At 45.7% G+C, this 20,048-nt stretch overlaps 1 protein-coding gene and 1 pseudogene across 1 annotated transcript; one reads left to right on the plus strand and one right to left on the minus strand.

Annotated features, from left to right (window-relative positions):
• The window catches only part of LOC123061244 (protein translocase subunit SECA1, chloroplastic-like), a 50,705-nt pseudogene that overhangs the window by 15,627 nt on the left and 15,030 nt on the right, over window positions 1-20,048 (plus strand).
• On the minus strand, window positions 14,959-18,695 carry LOC123061246 (uncharacterized). The gene is made up of 4 exons (XM_044484250.1): window positions 18,195-18,695; window positions 15,981-17,845; window positions 15,752-15,870; window positions 14,959-15,656 (listed from the first exon to the last, which is right to left on the minus strand). The coding sequence occupies exons 2-4, from the start codon at window positions 17,836-17,838 to the stop codon at window positions 15,096-15,098; spliced, it is 2,538 nt and encodes an 845-aa protein (XP_044340185.1). The 5' UTR covers window positions 17,839-17,845; window positions 18,195-18,695; the 3' UTR covers window positions 14,959-15,095.

Consider the following 20,048-nt stretch of genomic DNA (forward strand, 5'->3'; position numbering starts at 1 on the left):
TCTATTAGATGCTTTACTTGCCTTTGTATTTCTTTGGTTTCTTCGGGGTTGACGCGGTATGGAGCTTTGTTGGGAAGCGGCGCTCCGGGGATGAGATCAATTCGGTGCTCAATGCCTCGTAGTGGAGGTAGACCCGGAGGTAGCTCATCGGGGAAAACATCTTGGAATTCCTGCAATAGAGAAGATAACACCGAAGGTAGATCGTGAGAGTTGTTAGTTTGTGTGACCTCGTCCTTGCACAATAGGACATAGTGTAGGACACTTGATGGGTTCTCACACACTTCTCTCATCTCACGTTTTGTGGCAAAGAGAACTAAGTTTTTCTTGTCGCTCATCGTGGAGTCACTCAATTTTGGCTTGTGGCGCTCACTCTCTTTTTGGTGGATCGCTCTCTCACTATTTTCTCCATGATGGGTGGCTTGCTTGTCGGCGATCACTTGGCTTGGAGACATAGGACGTAGCACGAACTCTTTCCCTTTCATCTTGAAGCTATAGTGATTTGTACGCCCATTGTGAATGACACCTCGGTCAAATTGCCATGGCCGTCCAAGGAGGAGGTGGCAAACGGTCATCGGAAGGACATCACATTTCAATGTGTCTTCATAGGCGCCGATCTTGAAAGAGACTTGTACTCTATGCTCGACTTGTATGGTGCCGGTGTCGCTTAGCCATTGAACCTTGTAGGGGTGAGGGTGCTTCATCTTGACCAATTGGAGTTTGGAGCATAGTTCTTCACTTGTTAAGTTGTGGCAACTCCCTCCATCGATGATGACCTTGACGGATCGTCCATTGATCCCGGCCTTGGTGTGAAAGATATGGCATCTTTGATCTTCGTCTTGTTGATGTTGAAGAGTCAAGACCTTGGAGACAACAAGAGCGGGGCTTGAATCTTCATCGCAAAAGACTTGGTCATCTTCATCTTCATTGTTCACTTGTCGGTGCATGGCCACTTGCTCAAGAGCTTCCATTTCTCCTTCACTCATGGAGTCATAGGTTCCGTCGTCGTTGAGGATCATGGTGCGCTTGTTTGTGCACTCGAAGGACTTGTGGCCTCGGCCGCCGCATGTGAAGCATTTGATAGAATTTGTCTTGATGGTCTCATCGGGTGGAATAGATGATGATGGAGCTTTCTTGAAGTTGCTTGTAGTAGGAGGACGACTTGAGCTTGTCGAAGCTTTTTTGTAACTTGACTTGTCGCCGTTGCTTGTAGAAGGCTTGGTTGAGGTAGAAGGTGTTGGAGTCGTCGAAGCTTGATTGTTGGAGATGCCATAGAACTTGGATGAGAACTTGGCATACTTGAAGTCGTCTTGTACTTGCCGTTCCGCTTTGGTAGCTTGATGCACTAGCTCGATGAGGTTCGAGTATGGTTGGAAGTCGGCGATCTTCTTGATAGGATGATTGAGTCCATTCAAGAACCTTGCCATAGTTTGCTCATCATCTTCTTTGACATTGGCTCGTATCATGGCAATCTCCATTTTCTTGTAGTACTCTTCAACGCTCTTGTTGCCTTGCTTGAGTTGTTGAAGTTTCTTGAAGAAGTCGCGGTTGTAGTAGTTTGGCACGAATCGTGCTCTCATGACATCCTTCATTTGTGCCCAAGTAGTGATGGGTGGTTCACCTCTTGCCTCGCGGCGCTCAATGACTTGTTCCCACCAAATGAGGACATAGTCTTGGAACTCAAGGGATGCCATCGCGATTTTCTTCTCTTCTTTATAATTGTGCAAACGGAAGATCTTGTCAACTTTCAATGCCCATGAAAGGTATTCTTCGGGATCGTTGCTTCCGTTGAACTTGGGCATGGTGAACTTGAGCTTGCCGTAGCGTTGCTCTTCATTGTGTTGGGGTCGGGGATGATAACGCCCATGTTATAGATGATTGTTCAACTCGTGATGCTCTTGCCGAAGTTGGAAGTCTTCCTCATGTTGCCCTTGTTGAGGATTGGGTCCATTGTCTTCTTGTTCTCGATGGACGTGATGTTCTTGTCTCGCTTGAGGGGGAGCTTGTCTATCTTGACGAGGCGCTTGTCTATCTGGACGAGGAGCTTGTTGACGCACACGTCTTTGATAAATTCTTTCTTGAGCTTCATCGCGAAGTGCTTCTTGATGTAGTCGAGCTTGTCGGCCTCGGTCGGCTACGGCACGACTTGATTCATGAAGGGCACGTTGCGCTTGAAGTGCTTGAGCTGCACGTAGTTGTTGTTCTTGGCGTTCCGCCTCGGCGTCTTGTGCATCTTGATGTTGTCGCGCTCGCTCCTCTTGTTCGTGTTGACGTTGGCGTTGTCGTCCCCGAGCTAGCGCAAAGGCTTCTTCGGCTTGACGTCGTCGATGTTCTTGCGAGTCGGTGTCTCGAAGTGGATTGAGGTTTGCTTGACGCTCGTTGCGCGCGGCTCGACGAAGAGTGTGCGATGACGGTGTACTTGAACTGGAGATGGTGTCGTCGGAGTGTTGACTTGAACGGCTCCTTCTTGAAGTGGAAGAAGAGCGGTTGAGCAACAAAGCGCGAATCTCGTCCATCCCTGCGTCATTTTCTTGCTTGTGATCGTCGAGCTTGTTGTCAAAGTAGTCTCTTGTGCGTTGCTCGGAAAGTTGTAAGTCGGCGGCAAGGTTGTCGATGCGTTCACTCATAGCTTGTTGCTCTTGATGTAAAGCACGCTGTGCACCAAAGAGGTGACTCTTGGTGACGAAGGAGTTCATGTCGTCATCTTACTCCATGAAGAGCGGGTTGGTAGAAGTACTTGGCCTATCCATCATTCCAAGACAAGTGTGAGTGGAAGAAAGGGAAGAACCAATATCAAATGTACCTTGACCGATGTTGACAATGGATCAAAAATGACTCCAATGTATAACAAGGAAATAGCACAATTGGTACCAATTCTTGTCGGTTCTCACACCTACACAAGTAAAAGCTTTTGGTGGAGCTTGGTTAGGATGGTGGCACAAAATTTGATGTAATTGTAAGTGAGCTTCAATAATGTTGGAAAAGATTCGCAAGATGTAATGTAACAAGTAGACCAAGCATATAAGGTACACGGAAACACACACGCAAAAAGATAAGATGGGGTTGTGCAACCAAGGGTGAGCCAAAATGTGGAATCCACGAAAATGCTCTTGTTGCGCAACACTAGAGAGACGCTAGCACGATTGCACGATAGGCGGATACAAGAACTTGTGCACAACCTACTTAGCAAAAATGCAACGACTTCTATCCCAAATATGTTTTATGCAAGGTGTTGCTATGATATGATCCAATATGATTGAGTATGACAATCTTAATGTTGTATGATGCTATGGTTCTTGCTTAAAAGCTCTTTGCTTATCTTTCCTCTTTGCTTAAAAGCTTGTTTGGCTCTTTGAAGTTTGAGCTCTTTTCTCATGCAATGCTTGACGAACCAATATAGCAAGTGAGTATGCGATGACAACTTTGTGACACAAGAGATGATACCAAGAGATGCAACACGATGATGGTATGTATGCTATGGGAAGTATGATCACTAATGTGCATAAGTCTCGTTGCCGGCAATACTCAATGGCTAGTCTCGATGGGTAAGCAACGCAAAGGAGTAAGGCTATGATGGCTATCAATGTAATGGCAAGAGTGATATGTCCAATACCAAGATGAGGTTACCGGCCTTGCTTCCGGTATGGTGTCAAAATGGTGGCACGAGTACCAAGTCGTAGTCGAGGTGGTCGTTGTTGATGACCGGTGTTGATGACGCGTCCGTGGCGAAAATGAGCGGCGGTGATGTCGATGTCGAACCGTACCTAGATAGCCGAAACACAAAAGGATACGGTACCGCAACTCAAAATCTCAAAACCAAAGGCGACCAAAATCGTCGGAATAGGTGGCGGTTAGGTGGTGGTGTGGGTATGGATATTGGGACGGTTTTGCGGAAATGGTGGAGGTATGCGGAAGTATATATGGCATATGGTGAGCACCGAAACAAAATTTGGTGGAATTTGGCGGAGATGTGGAGGTAGTGCAGACTTTCTGTCGAAGCCGGAAGTTCTGGGCAAGACGGAGGGTCCGGGGTCCGGAGGTTCCGGGGAGGCCGGAAGGTCTGGGGGCCGGAATGTCCGGGCTGGACCGGAAGTTCCGGGGGTCGGGATTCTGCCAAGAACAGGGACTTAGGCTTCGTGGATTTGGGCGGAAAAACTTGGGGAAAAGGCCAGATCCAAAGGGGAAGAAGAAGAAATTGGAGGAAAATAAGGTGGGGAGGCTAGATCTACGAGCCACACACAAACTTCACGGATCAAAACCAACAAAATCTCAACACACGAACAAATCATAAAAAAAATTTGGGGCTATTTTTGTGGGGAATTTTCAGATTAGAACGAAAAACAACAAAATCAAGCTAGAAAAACAAAGAGGGGGGCTCCGAAATCGTGATCAACCTTGCTCATGATACCAAGATGATGTAGGGTAGAACCCTAATCGCCCGATCTTTCACGAAAGGAGCGGATCCCGCGAAGAACGCGAAGAACACGAGGAGGGAAACGAGGGAAAACACAAGGGGAAACACAAGAGGAACACTCAAACTAACAAGAACAAGTCACACATGTGCTAGATCCTCGGGTACATAGAACGATACAAGATCCAAAGTCAACAACGGACGATACAAGAGGTAACCGGTTCTTCTCCGTGAGGTCTTGAATCCACGGGGGGATCTTCCTTTAGAAAGGGGGCTTGAATCCAAAGGGATCTTCTCCGAAGAGGCCGCGGTCTCTCACGAGGAGTAGATCCGATGTGGATGAGCGAAGCTCTATCTCTAAGTATGAGCTAAACCAACGCTAACCCTAGCTAGGATGAAAGGGGGGTCTATTTATAGTCTAAGTGCAAAAGGGGGACGAAGTGAAGGGGTACATGGGCCTCGGGCCCGAGTGGCTGCGCGCAGGCAGGGCCGGAAGTTCCGGGCGCCGGAGGTTCCGGGGAGGGTCCGACCTAACCAGAGAGATGGCGTGGTGGAGCTGTGCTGGCATCCGGGGGCCGGAAGGTCCGGGCAGGCCGGAAGTTCCGGGCGCCGAAAGGTCCGGGGCGGGATCCGGCTAACCCGAGAGTTGGCACGCCTGGGCTGGTCGGAGTCGTCGGAGGCCGGAAGCTCCGGGTCGGCCGGAAGGTCCGGGGGCCGGAAGTTCCGGGCTCTGGCCGGAAGTTCCGGGCTGTCCAGAGAGTTGACGCCTGTCTCTTCTTCTTCTCCGTCTTCTCGTCCATCTTCCTCTTCTTCTTGTCCTTACTCCTTAGCTTCTCCATTGTACCTGAGTATGCACAAAGTATCCATATGAGGTAGTAGCCATGCTTCATGCGCATCGAAGTGGAATTGTGAGAGGAGAGATGTCACCTCGGTTTCAAAGGCTCTTGCACGTGATCGAGTCATGGGTCCAGTAGGCACTTGATGAGACGATGGTAGGTCCATGGGGATGACCTTGGGATGCTCCGCATCAACGTGGATAGCTAACTTCCACGCACCCCTGTCCATGGCTAGTTTTGAACACGCATCAATAGCATCCCATAAAATAAATTATGCATGGGTGTTTGACTCTGTAGCATCACAACATGTTTCTGGAGACTTTAATGAGTTCGCATCCCATATTCCGCAGTCCCACACACATTAGAAAACTATTTACACGGCAGTGGCACAACCTAGCCCATCACAACAGTTGGGACAGTCAGCTGCACTTTTCCGTCAACTTAGTATCCTTGAGTGCTTTGATTGACCAAATTAATTGTCGAATAATTATGGACAAGGTTGTGTGCTCGATCCAGGAGAGATCAATGGGCAAGAGTCTTGGGACTGCAGCGAGGCGTAGGGGGCTGTGGTACATGGACCGTAGCAAGACAGACCGGGAGGGAATGCACATGCTAGCTGCAGTTGCTGATGATAAGGAGACTAGAGCCTTAATCCATCACTGTAGTATGGGACATCTGTCTTTTGACAAAATGTATCAAGTATTTGTTGATGTAATGAGTGGTGTGGACAAGAGCAAGCTGAACTGTGATGCGTGTGAGTTTGCTAAACATACCAGAAGCTCATATGTGAGTAAGGAGATCATGAGCATATCTTCTTCTGTGTTAATCCATTATGATGTATGGACATGTCTAGTGTTATCTACCAGTGGTATGCAGTACTCCGTTACATTCATTGATTCCCGAGACATAAAGATAAGGTGTTCCGGTGTTCAAAAACTTTTTATGCACTTGTTCAGACTCAATTTAATGTGACAATTCAAGCACTCAAATCAGACAATGGCACTGAGTATGTTAACAAGGCCATTGGTGCCTTCATTTCTGACAAGGGCATCCTGCATCAAACATCTTGTGTGGACACACCTCAAAATCGAGTGTCTGAAAGGAAAAATCGCCACCTACTGGAGATGGCCCGGGCATTGATGTTCACCATGGATGTGCCCAAGTTCCTTTGGAGTGAAGTTGTCATGATGGCCACCTTCTTGATCAATTGCATGCATCCTAGGTGACAGGTACGAAATCACCGTGTGAGTTGGTTTTCACAGAAATAAATTTCCAGTTCCTCCCAAGGTGTTTGGTTGCACTTGTTTTGATCGTGATCATAGGCCATCAGTCAATAAATTGGATCGTCCGGCAGTCAAGTGCATCTTTATTGGGTATTCTTCAGGACAAAGAGGGTACAAATGTTGGAGTCCATCTGAGAGAACATTTGTGAGCATGGATGTTACATTTCGTGAATCGGAACCTTTCTAGGGTGAAAAAACTGATCTCGGTGTTATGTTTGAAGGCCTTGACCCATCTCAGGTTGGTGAAATTGGTCAAGAGGGGGAGAGTAATAGCACATTAGCTCATGTGACTCCTTTGACACAAGCATTGACCTACACCGGTGATGTGCAGGTTTGTGCACCGACTCAAATTGATAGCGTGCCTAGAGGTGTGCCGAGGTGGACAACAGAGCAAGAGGAGCACCTAAAGGTCTATTCACGGAAGCGAGGTGATGATGTTGTATCAGCTCCGATTGGTAGTGTGCCGAGGTGGACAAGATGATGTTGCATCTGCTCCGATTGGTAGTGTGCTGAGGTGGACAAGATGATGTTGCATCTGCTCCGATTGGTAGTGTGCCGAGCTGGACAACAGAGCAAGAGGAGCACCTGAAGGTGTATTCAAGGAAGCATGGTAATAGTGTTGCACATCAGGGGGAGCAACTAGACCAGCCACTGAAGGAACAACAGGGTAGTACGGATCTGATTTCCATCTCTCATGGGTATCAGGCTGAAGGGTGGTAGCTACAAAAGGTCCTTCTTTTGCTCCATTTATCTCTCCATAAGTTGTCGTACAAAGAAAATAGCTTCCATGGTCGACCTCCCAGGCATGAAACCAAACTGATTCTTGGTCACACTTGTCATTTTTCTTAAGCGGTGCTCAATGACTTCTGCTAGCTTAATTCTTGGCTCATCAGCTTAATTCCATGGCAACTAGTACAACTTTGAACATCCCCCTTGTTCTTGAAGATTGGTACTAATATACTCTGCCTCCATTCTTCGGTCATCTTGTTTGATCGAAAAATGAGGTTGAAAAGCTTAGTTAGCCATACTATCGCTATGTCTTCAAGGCTTCTCCACACCTCAATGGGATACAATCAGAGGCCGTCGCCTTGCCTTCTTTCATCCTTTCTAAAGCCTCCCTGACTTCAGTCTCCTGGATTTGTTGCACAATCGAAGGAGTCGTCCAGCTCAATGGTAGATCTCTCATTCTCCCCATTGAACAGCTTGCCGAAGTATTCTCGCTATCTATGCTTGATCTCCTCATCCTTCACTACGGCTTACAAATATTCATCCACGCAATGTCTGAAGATAAATGAGAGGGCAAAAGACACAAGCCTCAAGTGATGACTGACTTATGATTATTATTATATCAGGTTATTTTGATGGTCTGGCAAATCTCTTTATTTTGAAACAATTAGTGTATCTCAAAGATAGGGGCAAAATCTAGTGCAATTGTAAAATGTAAGCCATGGGTGATGATCTAAACATAAAGAGTTTGTAGATTAGTTTCTTTGTTTAAGGTATATTGTTTTATTTTGGCAGGGCAGAAGATGGAGTGATGGACTCCACCAAGCAATTGAGGCAAAAGAAGGTGTGCAGATACAGAATGAAACCATAACCCTCGCATCTATAAGTTACCAGAACTTCTTTCTTCAGGCAAGTGACGATCCTTTCGTTCTAATCCTTAAATGTATTGACCTCTGCGAAATGGTAAGTGCCAATAAGCCAATAATCATTGACTGGCTATATCATCTTCAACGCTAATTGAGCTTTAACAGCCGCTAACCATTGTTGAGCATTCATCTAAAAAGCCCATTGTTGAGCATTTCCGTTGATAGTGGTAAATTGTAAATGTGATGAAGAATGTATGGCTCACTGTGCTAGATTGATCACTCTCTTCCGTTTACTTTTGGAGATGTTCACTGGGTTATTTGGCAGGAAACTGATACGTTTTATGACAGTTTCCGAAACTCTGTGGCATGACTGGAACTGCAGCTACAGAAAGACAGGAGTTCGAGAGCATATACAAACTAAAAGTTACAGTTGTTCCAACGAATAAGCCTATGATAAGGAAGGTGATTGCCATCCTGTTTCATTGTGCACATTTAATTTGTAGTAATTGTAGGTCTCTCGATTCAATTTTCCAAGTCCCCCCTTTCTGAGAATATTCGACTATGCTTCTTCCTTTGCAGGACGATTCAGATGTTGTTTTCAGAGCAACAAGTGGAAAATGGCGTGCTGCTGTTGTGGAGATATCAAGAATGAATAAAGCTTGCCGTCCTGTGCTTGTTGGTACAACTAGTGTTGAGCAAAGTGAAACTTTGTCTGAACAACTACGTGAAGCAGGGATTCCTCACGAGGTATGCTTGTTAGCTTCACAAACGGTACCTAGTCCTGCCTTCCCTGTTTAGCACAACATCGTCACTGTCACGTTAATGGAAACTGCATAATAGTACAAAATAAAGTTTTTGGCTTTCTGCCTTCTCACACTCCACATAGTTAACTAGTTCTTTTTTCTTTCAAAATTTAGTTTGTTAGCAACTTTCTGTTAAATAGACTTTGTAAGTTTATTTAGGATCAGGTCCGGAATGATGATGTACGTTATAGAGTTGTGGTAGCACCGATTGAAGAGAAGCTTGTCCAACATCGTCTGAGATGGTTTGGGCATAAACAACGGAGGCCCCCAGAAGCGCCAGTGCGCAGCGGACAGATAAAGCGTGCTTATAGTGTCAAGAGAGGTCGGGGTAGACCAAACTTGACATGGGAGGAGTCCGTTAAGAGAGATCTGAACGATTGGAATATCAGCAAGGAACTAGCTATGGACAGGGGTGCATGGAAGTTAGCTAGCCACATGCCAGAACCATGACTTGGTTTTCGAGATCTTATGGGTTTCAACTCTAGCCTACCCCAACTTGTTTGGGACTAAAAGCTAAAAGACTTTGTTGTTGTTGTTGTTGTTGTTGTTGTTGTTGTTGTTGTTGTACAGACTTTGTAAGTTTATTAAATGTACTCCAGTTTACGTCTCCTCACCCTCTAGTTTGCGCCTGTTATATTTCCCAAGATCTCTAAAGCAATCTGAAGTTTTTTATTTTCAACTTTCTTTTGAAGGTCCTTAATGCTAAACCAGAGAATGTGGAGAGGGAGGCAGAGATTGTAGCTCAGAGTGGACGCCTTGGTGCAGTGACAATTGCCACCAATATGGCAGGACGTGGCACTGATATTATCCTTGGAGGCAATGCGGAATTCATGGCCAGGCTGAAGTTGCGTGAGATGCTTATGCCAAGGTATTTAAAATCCTTGTCAGCAGAATTCCCAAATAGTATCAGACACCGCATCTGATTATTTCCCTCTACAGGTGCTCAACATTGCTTATATCTTCTTTTGATTCTGAAGTCATGTTGCAGAATTGTCAATCCAGTTGATGGTGTCATTGTGTCCAAAAAGCAGCTTCCACCAAGAAAGACATGGAAGGTAAATAATGAACTATATGTTCAGTAGTTATTTTAATATGCATATGATGACTAGTTATGCAGAGGCCGAGAGTGATCTTAGCAATTGTATCATCTTGATGTAATGATCTGAGTTCAATAAAAGCTTCCTTATCAAAAAACAGTAATGACTAGTGGCCTTCAAGATTCTGTGAATTATTCTTTAGATTGTTGCGTTATGATTTAATATGTGATGAAGTTCAGTTCCCAATGGCTTATTGCACTATCCCCTCTTCCAGACAAATGAAAGCTTGTTCCCTTGTGAACTTTCAGAAGATACACTATCATGTATCAAAGATGCAGTTGAAGTGGCTGTCAAAGAATGGGGAGAAAAGTCATTACCTGAGCTAGAAGCTGAAGAGCGTCTCTCCTACTCATGTGAGAAGGTAGGCCTTTTGAAGTTATCACAAATTTTTGTATGCTCTATTAAGAGATATTTGGGTTACTTAAGTATCTATCACCAAATGATTATTCCACATGTATTTTTAGTTGAAATCTGAAGTATAAGTGTTAAAATAGGTGTCGAATATTGTGGTACAAGTTGTGGTACAGTTGGACTTATAATTAGCGGAGCGTTAGGTGTTTGAGCCGAACATGTGTAACCTGGGCATATTATATAAGGGGACTGCGGGGTAGCCAAATAGACTAGACATAAGCTGCTAGGCAAGACAGATATCACGAGAGGGACGGTCTGGCTCCCGTGGCAGGGGTGGCCGGACTGGCCATGCGTGGTGGTCAGAGCGCTGTCTGACGGCCTCAGCTGGCTTATCATCGACTGTATCATGTGATTTTGTACATGGGGAGGAGCGCCATAGTCATCCTTGGGGATGTATCCATGTTGGTGAATCTCGTTAACAAATCTCGGTGTCGTGCTTGTGTGATTGCTTGTCCTTGACGGATCAATGTGCGCCTCGAATTTTTCTAACAAGTGGTATCAGATCAAGGTTTCAAGGAGGTCATTGTCTTGATCTAGAAGATGAAGAGTAGTCGGGATCGGCAGCCACAAGTCGCTGGATCAAGTTATCAGATTGATCATGATGGTAAGTTTCGGATCCGAGTCAGAGAGTTCTCTTGTAGGGGCTGGCGAGTTGGCCTAGGGGGCTGGCCGAGCCAGGCCAGGAGCAACGGCCCATGCTGGCACGAGCTGGTCTATGAAGGGGCTGCATGCAAAGGGGTTGAGACCCAGGCGCTGGATGTTCAGCCTGGAGTCGTGCGTGGATATCATGAGGATTTGTTTCAAAAATAGACATCGGCACAAGGACTAAGAGTCAGGCCGTGATGCCATCAAGAAAGAAATCGGCATACGTGTGGTGAATAAGGAGTTTGGCTAGCTAGCTTTGTTGATGTCCTTTTTTTGTTAACGTGGGAAGGCTACAAGGGACTTTGCTTTAGTTTTCATCATGGCGATGGCGTGGGGTTGATTCAAGACGGTGTAGACATGAGAGCTTGAAGTCGACGGGCGGGGGTGGCATGTACAACCACCATGGAGTCATGTTGAAGGTGGAGCTGGGGTCTAATGGGACACTAAACTCGATGCTGACAGAGGTTACGGCGTAAGTCAAAATTATTTCAGCAGGAAAAGCGAGGGGCATGTTGTTCGGGCTGGGATCCAGTGGTTTGAAGGATACATGAGACTTGGCATCGGTCGGTGATGACCGGTTGTTCTCTGCAGTGAGGATTGAGGTGGTGTGGGTTCGCGACCTAGTATATTCGTCAGGGACAACAAAGGCTTGGACGGTGATAGCGGCGAGGCGTGCGGTAAGCATGGGACACAATGATAGATCATATCACTGGTGGTCAGACTTGTGGTTCGACGAAGTGTAGAGAGGATGGTGAAGCAGTCTTGGCGAGTACCAGGTTTGAGTTGGTGACTAGAGCTATCAAGTATGACGTGTCAGATGGATGAATGTTGACCATGGAGAATATGCAAAAGTGGCGGAAAGTCTGAATGTCAAAACCTTGGAGAGTACATGGCCGTATATTATGTGGTGTTCAGTGCACATGACAAAGTGCGGATGACAAATGCAAAAAGAGGCGGGGTACTATAGCTACGGGACATATAGACTGTTAAGAAAAAAGGATGAGACAAATGCGAATTTGACTCGAGATGACTAAAGGGCAACCAAGAATTCCTTTAAGTTCAAATATGCAGTCAACAATAGCGATAATGGTGAGCTCGGAAGTTCTTATATGTGGCATCTAATATACGAGTTGTTCACTTTCACACAGATCAAGAGGCTACCAGGGTGACGATACAATGGTGTTGTTGATATGGTGACTTTATGGTCGGTGTGTGATAGAGTTGACGGATACTCTGGGAGATTGGTAACACAAAACAAGAGTGCAGAAACATAACTTTTGTGGGAGCATTGACTATAATGGAGAAAAAGATGGAACTACAGTTGCAGGTGGAGTCATGTGAAGTCAAGGGTGTAGCAGCGAAACTCATGATTAATGGTTCAAGTCCAAGGCACACGAAGATTTGCACATGGTGGCTTCAAGATAGTGAGGTCATATTCGCCAAGGTGGAGTGTTAAAATATGTGTCAAATATTTTTTTCTGAGAAAACGCAAAAGACCTTTGCGTTTCTTTTCATTGGAAAGGCAGGAAGTCAGTTACAGTCGTCCTAGGACGAACAATCGAAGATCGGGTACAACGCTCAGTGCACATCACATGAAGGTGGTAGGACTACTCTAAGGCCTGCTGCTTCGGCCTTTGCCCAGGAACAGGCTTCCTCCTTGATCCGGTCGACTAGTGTGCCTAGGGAGGGCATCGTGTTGTCGAAGACACACCGGTTCCTATGCTTCCAGACCAACCACGGTACGAGTAGTGCAACAGATTGTAGGGCCTTGCATTGTCTTGCGGTGTGCTGTCCTTGGCGTGCTGCCACCAGTCCGTGAGGGTGGGCTCCTGGTTGGGAATCGGTGCCGGCATGCGTAGCCAGGCCAGGGTCACCTTGAGGCTAGACGCTCCACCAAACAGGGCAAGGATTTCCTTGGCAGCAGTCACGTCGGTCTTCGTGGCATGGCAAAAGTGCTTGACATTATCAACGTATAGAGATATAGCCGGTATCGGCCTCCGTGATGCAGCGGCTGGAGGATGCCTGTTTCATGGGCACGCCGTATCAGCTGACTGAGAGTGTCGACCGTGGGCACGAACAGCTGCGGGGACAAGGAGTCACCCTGCCGCAGCCCTACCTTATGCCATATCGGTGGGCCTGGCACACCGTTCATCAGGACCCGGGTGCTCGCCGAGGACAGGAGGATGGCGAACCAGATACACAATCACAGTAGTTCTCCCTTTACTACCCTAGCTAATCAGATGGAACGTAAGATAGCAAGCACAGGAGCTGGGCAACCCAACTGTTGACCAAAGACATGATTTGGAGCCGATGCATATAATGCCGAGCTCGGGACGCCGAATTGTGCTGTAAATCTATTCGGACTTTTGTTTGGCAACACATCTGTTGCCTTATAGAGCCCCTGGCAATTTTATGCCGAGGTATGTACGTGAGACCACTTACCAGGCGGAATAAAAAACGATACCGAATAAGAATTTTGGTTCACTGAAATCTGATTGATATGTCAAAACGTAATCTTATAGAAGGTACCATAATCACCAAGGCCATTTTACATGTTGGGGGTCTAGGGCTAAGGGAAAAGCTCTATACAGGTTCTTGAGCGAAGTTGTGGTCTGCAAAACGCTTTGCACCTTCCTGCCACACGTCTGCGCCACTTTCGCCCGAATAAGAAAGATTCCTTTAAAGGAATGGTCTTCGTCCATGTATATGGAACCGGGCTCGGAAAGAGTCCTAGTGGGTCCGAAGGATGAGTAGGTTTTGATTCGCCTGCGGTGGCGTTGTGTTTTGTGTGTGGTTTGTTCGGTTGTTACCTTGATACTTTGTGCTTGGTGGTTGCTTTATTTATAAAGCGGGGCGAAAGCCTTTTTCGGTATAGCACCATCAGAAACTGCTATTCTGATCTCTGGATATTCTGTTAAGACCCCTCTCCACAGGCATAGGAATCCAGACTCACCTATGTATTTTTACATGTCAGGGACCGACACGTGATGAAGTAATTTCAACTCTGAGAACCGCATTCATGAAGATAGCAGATGAATTTAAGATTTACACAGAGGAAGAAAAGAAGAAGGTTTGCACATAGAAAGGATATTTTATTTGTTTATCTTTGCTATTGAAGACCATAGTGATGAACTGATTATGGCATCATCGTCATTTATTCAGGTCATTGCGACAGGTGGGCTTCATGTAGTAGGAACTGAACGACATGAGTCCCGCAGAATTGACAATCAGGCATTCCCTCAGTTTCAGAATAGATGCCTTTTCAGCCTCTCCAGCTTTTTTCAAAATACTTGTCATTCTACACTCCCAATGCAGTTTTAGTTATTTATTCCTATTTTACCTTCATCAGTGCCATGAAAAAATATATCTAGATACTCATATGCCAGCTTGCACTTCCCTATTTTTTTAGTTCCCCTGCCTGCTGTGACTGTTTGAACTATTCCAAAAAATTTAATGCACTTGCATGGAACATCCATTTCTACTTTAGCCATAAAAAATCTCGTACTCCAAAACTGTCAGAACTTTACTGCCTTCGGAGCTATGTTTTCAAGGCGTCCAGGCGCTTTAAGGCGCTGGGGGGGCGCCTCAACGCCTAGGCGCTCAAAGCGTGAGGCGAGGCGACGCCTTAGACACTTATTATTAGGCGCTAGGGGTACTAATATGGCAGCCATGAGTGGACATGTAACTGATTCATACCTTGAATTTCCTGGTTGTTGAGCCCACATAGCATCCATTCCTCCCATCTTGTTTCCCATTTCTGCCTTCCACAATAGAAATCTGCATAAAGATGAACATATATCATATATGGTTAAAACTAAACTTAATTAATAGATCACCATTGGTAAAAAAACAGAGTAGATGACAGAGCAAGTGCAAAACAAGATGACAAACATGAGTGCATTACATATTACATAAACTAAGTCCACAACACAATAATTTAGGTTCACAAGTTCACAACATAAATTTAGGTTCCAAACAGGCAAACACATGATCATAAGCAAGGCTGGCCACACTCAATTCTCAATAGCCATCATCGAACTCATCGATGGTAGTATTTGTGTTGTCTTCGCCATCTTGGTCAGCACTAGTTGGATCTTCATCATCATCGGTCACATCAACATCATCTTGAAGAAAGTCTGAATCATCATCCTCTCCATTGGGGATACTTGGTTGTTGTTCTTGGTCATCCTCTTCGTCATCTTCATGAAGAAATGTTGGTGACGGAGCAGCCCTTTTGCGCTGCCTTTGGTACTGGACATTAACATTTGAGGCCCCCCTTGCCATGGTGCTAGCTCTAGGAAAGTTGCGACCTTGCAGCGACGAACTTGCACCAACAGCCTCATCAACAAGCTCCCATGAAATGTCATCGGGACACCCTCGAGCACCTTGGGGTGGAGGTATTGTTGGGTCAACCCACTCATTGCCCCAATCAAAATCCTCAATGACTAGAGGGTCATAGCTATTGCCACCCATCTTCTCACGCCTCTTTTGAAACCTATCCAAGTTCTTCCGGTTGTATGAAACAAAAACATTGTCATTCAAGAGTCGGTGTTGTAACCGGTTCCTTTTCTTGGTATGGATCTACAAATAGCAAATAGAGTGAATAAATAACTTGCTGAGATTACTTGCTGAAACTAACTTTCTCTTGATGAAATAAAGACAAAGAAGTTACTCACATGTTCAAATGCGCTCCAATTCCTCTCACAGCCGGATGATGAAGCACAAAGACTAACAGTACGCTTTGCAAACCTTTGTAGCTCAACTGCCCGACCACCATATGAACGCCACCAATCAACTAAAATGGTAAAATAAACACACACATGCATTAGGAGTTTATACTTTGTACAGAAAATAACAAGCTGAAATTAACTTGCTTGTTGCTGAAATTAACTTTAGTTCACTTACGAGGGTTTTTCTGGACCATGTTATCGATTGCCATCGGATTAGCAAAGGGTCCTCTCTTGTCCTCATAGAGAACGGCTTGTGCATCAATCTTGTTGCGAGTATTGACATCAAGTACTGTTCGTGCAAGGACATCATTAAAACAACTTCTTAGCTCCCCAATTAGGGCATCATCACCACTCTCAGCAATAGAGAAGTATTTTCCAGGGTTCAAAAACAAAGCAGCCCCATATAATGGATGATCCATTTGATTCTCCCAACGTTTGTCAACAATGTCAATGATCTTCTTGAGCAAAGCTTGCTTGTTTTGGTGGGGGAAACCTTGATTGATCTTCTCCTTTGCAAACCTCATTAGTGCTGTCATTTCTGGCATGGCAGGAATCTCATCACCATCCGCTACCCTAAGCACTCGAAGTAGTGGACCTGAAGCTCTAAGGCAGTCCTCAATTGCATGCCACCAATCTGCTGAAAGCACAATGTCTTGCACATTCAAACCGGCTGCAGTTTTGGCCAATTTGTTTCCAACCCATGCTTGACATGTAAATAGACTCCTCAATGCTTGCTTGTGCTTGACCAAACTCTTAAGAGCAAGAATGGATGTGGCAAAGCGAGTGGCTGCGGGTCTCACAAGATCCAGCCCACCCGTTGCCTTCCTCATTAGACTAAGAATTCTGCCATGCCTATAGATGAAAGTGGTGACTCGTCTACCCCGTGCAATAGGCCTCTTAAATGGCTTTAGCTTCCCTATATCTTCCAACATCAGGTCCAAGCAATGGCATGCACATGGACTCCAATATAGTGTAGGAATCCTTTCCATTAGTATCTTACCCGCTGCCTTGTAGTTAGCACCATTGTCGGTGACAACTTGGACAACATACTCTTTACCGACATCCTCGATTCTCTTCTCTAGCAAATCTGCTATCATCCGAGCATCTTGGCATTCACTTGATGCATCAACCGACTCCAAGAAGTAAGTGCCCGCCGGGCTGTTTACAAGGAAGTTGATCAAGTGGCGTCCCCTTTTATCGGACCAGCCATCTGACATTAGTGTGCAGCCATATTGCTTCCATGCTACCTCGTGCTTCACCCTCAACTTTTTTGTTTCCTTGACACAATCCCTAAGCAATGGCTCTCGCAGCTCATGAGGAGAAGGAGGCTTGTAACCTGGGCCATATTGACAAGAGGCTTCTATTGCAATCTGGAATTGCCTACAGCTTGCAACATTGAAAGGAATGCCACACTCATAGAAAAACAATGCCCACTGCATACTCACATAGTGCCTCTCTTCCGGTGTTTTTGTGCTGGACTCCATGGTGCTTTGAGAGCAACCGGAGCGTCTTTCATCGACAACATCCTCAGGTTTCTTCCTAAGCATGGAAACAATTGACTTGAGAGCAACAGATTGACACTTTTTGCCTGATATTTTTACTGCAAAGGCTTTCTTGTTCTTGGCTGCTGTCCCTGAACTTGGTCTTGTAGCGAAGCATTGAGCTGTTGCTTCATTAGTGGAGCTTTGAACTGTCCCTGCTACATCTACCTCCACTACATCATCATCATCATCTGGCTGTCCTATGTTTCTCCTGTTCTTTTCCAAATATTCTAACATCTCCCTCCTAAGCTGTGTGGTAGCCTTTGGACAACCCGTTGCATCCCCACCGGTGCCAGCAAGATGCTCTTTGTGTCTCTTGATCCCTCCTTTAGTTATCTTGCCACAAAGATTGCACACAACATTATTGCTGTTGCCAGGTGTCAACCAATACCCATAATTCCAGCCTGGATCATTTGACCTCCGTGGCCTGCGTTCTGGATCTTTCATTGGATCATAAGCATCACCACCCCCATCAGCTCCTGAATCTGCCATTGTGGGACTGCAAAGTGCAAAGTGCAAACAATTAACAATATAATACAGCCATAGAGGGCAGAGCCACAGAGGACAAACAGCTACTATTCTAATAATAAGCTAGTATAAAGAAGATCCACTAACCTACTATTCTAATCAGCTAACAAGGACAATCAGCATCTATTTTAATCACAACTTGCAGCTAACACTACTATAATAGAGGGCAGTGGGCAGAGGGCAGAGGCACAGCACCACATCTACACATGCATATACTAAACAGAGGGCTAGCTTAGAGGCAAAGCAGTGAGGCACAAGCAGCAGCACCATCAGAAAACATGGGCAGGTGAGGGGAAAAGAGAGGCAGAGAGGAGCCGTACCTTGGGAGAGGGCTGCCGGCGGCCGAGGAGCTTGGCCGGAGAGGGGGATGGCCGGCGGAGATGGATCTTGGCCGGAGAGGGGAAGGGCCTGCGGAGGAGGAGCTTGGCCGGACAGGGGGAGGCCGGCGGAGGAGGAACGGATCTGGGCCGGCGGCGTGAGAGACTGAGAGGAGAGAGCTCCTCTCTCTTTTCCCCTCGATTTGGAGTCACAGGTGTGTTCCCCTCTCTCTCCTGCCTCTGTTTACCCCCTCTCTCCCGCCCAATTTCTCTTCCCTCCCGCCAATTCCTCTTTCTGGCGCGCGCCAGCTGCTGGTTCCCGCTCAACCTGCCCGCGCATGTCCAGGGCGTCCAAAATCAAGCAAAGCGGCGCCTTGGACGCCTAGGCGACGCCTTGGACGCCTCAACAGCACAAGGCGGACGCCTTAGACAAAAAACTAAAGCGACGGCGACGCCTTGACGTTCGCGAGCGCTCTGACGCCTAGGCGTCGCCTAGGCGACGCCTAGGCGACGCCTTGAAAACATAGCTTCGGAGGATAAAGAGATGGGGCAACATTGACATTTTACTCAAACCCTTAATTCTTGAGCCCAACTCTAAAAGAACATCCATTCTCAAATGGAGGGAGTACTGTTCAAGGTATTTTCATTAGTATGCAAAAGTTGGCCTCCTGCAGAATGAATATATAGAGAAGTCGGCTTCCCGCAAAGAAAAGCTGAAAATTGACCTTGTAGCCTTACGCAAATCAGAAATGGAGGGAGTACCCATTCAAGCTATTGTCATCAATACGCAAAAATTGGTTTCCCGCAAAAAAATGCATGCCGAAAATCGGCCATATAGTCTTACAAAAATCAGATGAGATGGAGTACTATGATCTTTTGAGGCCTGTCATGATTTTGGAGTCTTCACAATCATGATAATTTTAGGGAATGGATGGAGTTATATGATTTTTGGCTTCTCGTCATGATTTTGGAGTCTCCATCTGTGCCAAGTTTTGGGTGCAACAAATGTTGGAGTCTCCATCTGTGCACAGATTGCAATATTATCTTGTCATGTGCAAATGGAGCAATCTAGTGTTTCTTGGGATTACTCTTTTATTTCAAAGATGTGAAGCATCATAACATATGTTTCACAAGATGTTGAGTTTCAGAGAAAAACGTAATCAAAGATTTTTGACAAGTAATGCGCATTATCCTATATCAACATGAATTGTCCTTATTAGGGATATTTTTTCAGAATGAATAGTATTATAACTATTGGTAATTGAGCAAGTAGCAGGCCAGCTATTTTCTTGCTTGAATATGCAATCCATACATTAGAGGATTGGGGAGGAAGTAATAATTGTAATAACGAGTTAATTAAGATAATTCAATACTCTTTAGGCCATCAAATGGGTGATTAGATGGTCGACATGGGATGACAGGCTTGACTCTAGTATGAACCATTAGATTTAGCTAGTAGAACAGAAAAAAAAAATCATTTGGGGTCACAATGGGGTTAACTTCGCAAAGAACAGATCTACCTATTATATGTTGAAAACACCGAAACATTTACCAACTTCCCAACAGGGGTATGATCCCTTCAGACTTGGTTGTGTATCATACCACCATTGTATCTTTTTATAGATCCATCATTACCTTTGATTGGTTTGCTTTTATCTGGTGTAGCTTCGTGGCCGAAGTGGCAGGCAAGGGGATCCTGGGAGCTCTCGCTTCTTTCTTAGTCTTGAGGATAACATCTTCCGAATCTTCGGAGGTGACCGGATACAGGTATATTTTATTTCCTTCCTTTATTTTATATTATTCCCTTAGGGTAACGTGGCAGCAATATCAAAGGCTGCACAAAGTTTCTGATTGTTG

This window comes from Triticum aestivum, chromosome 3A, assembly GCF_018294505.1.
Source record: "Triticum aestivum cultivar Chinese Spring chromosome 3A, IWGSC CS RefSeq v2.1, whole genome shotgun sequence".
Taxonomy (NCBI): domain Eukaryota; kingdom Viridiplantae; phylum Streptophyta; class Magnoliopsida; order Poales; family Poaceae; genus Triticum; species Triticum aestivum.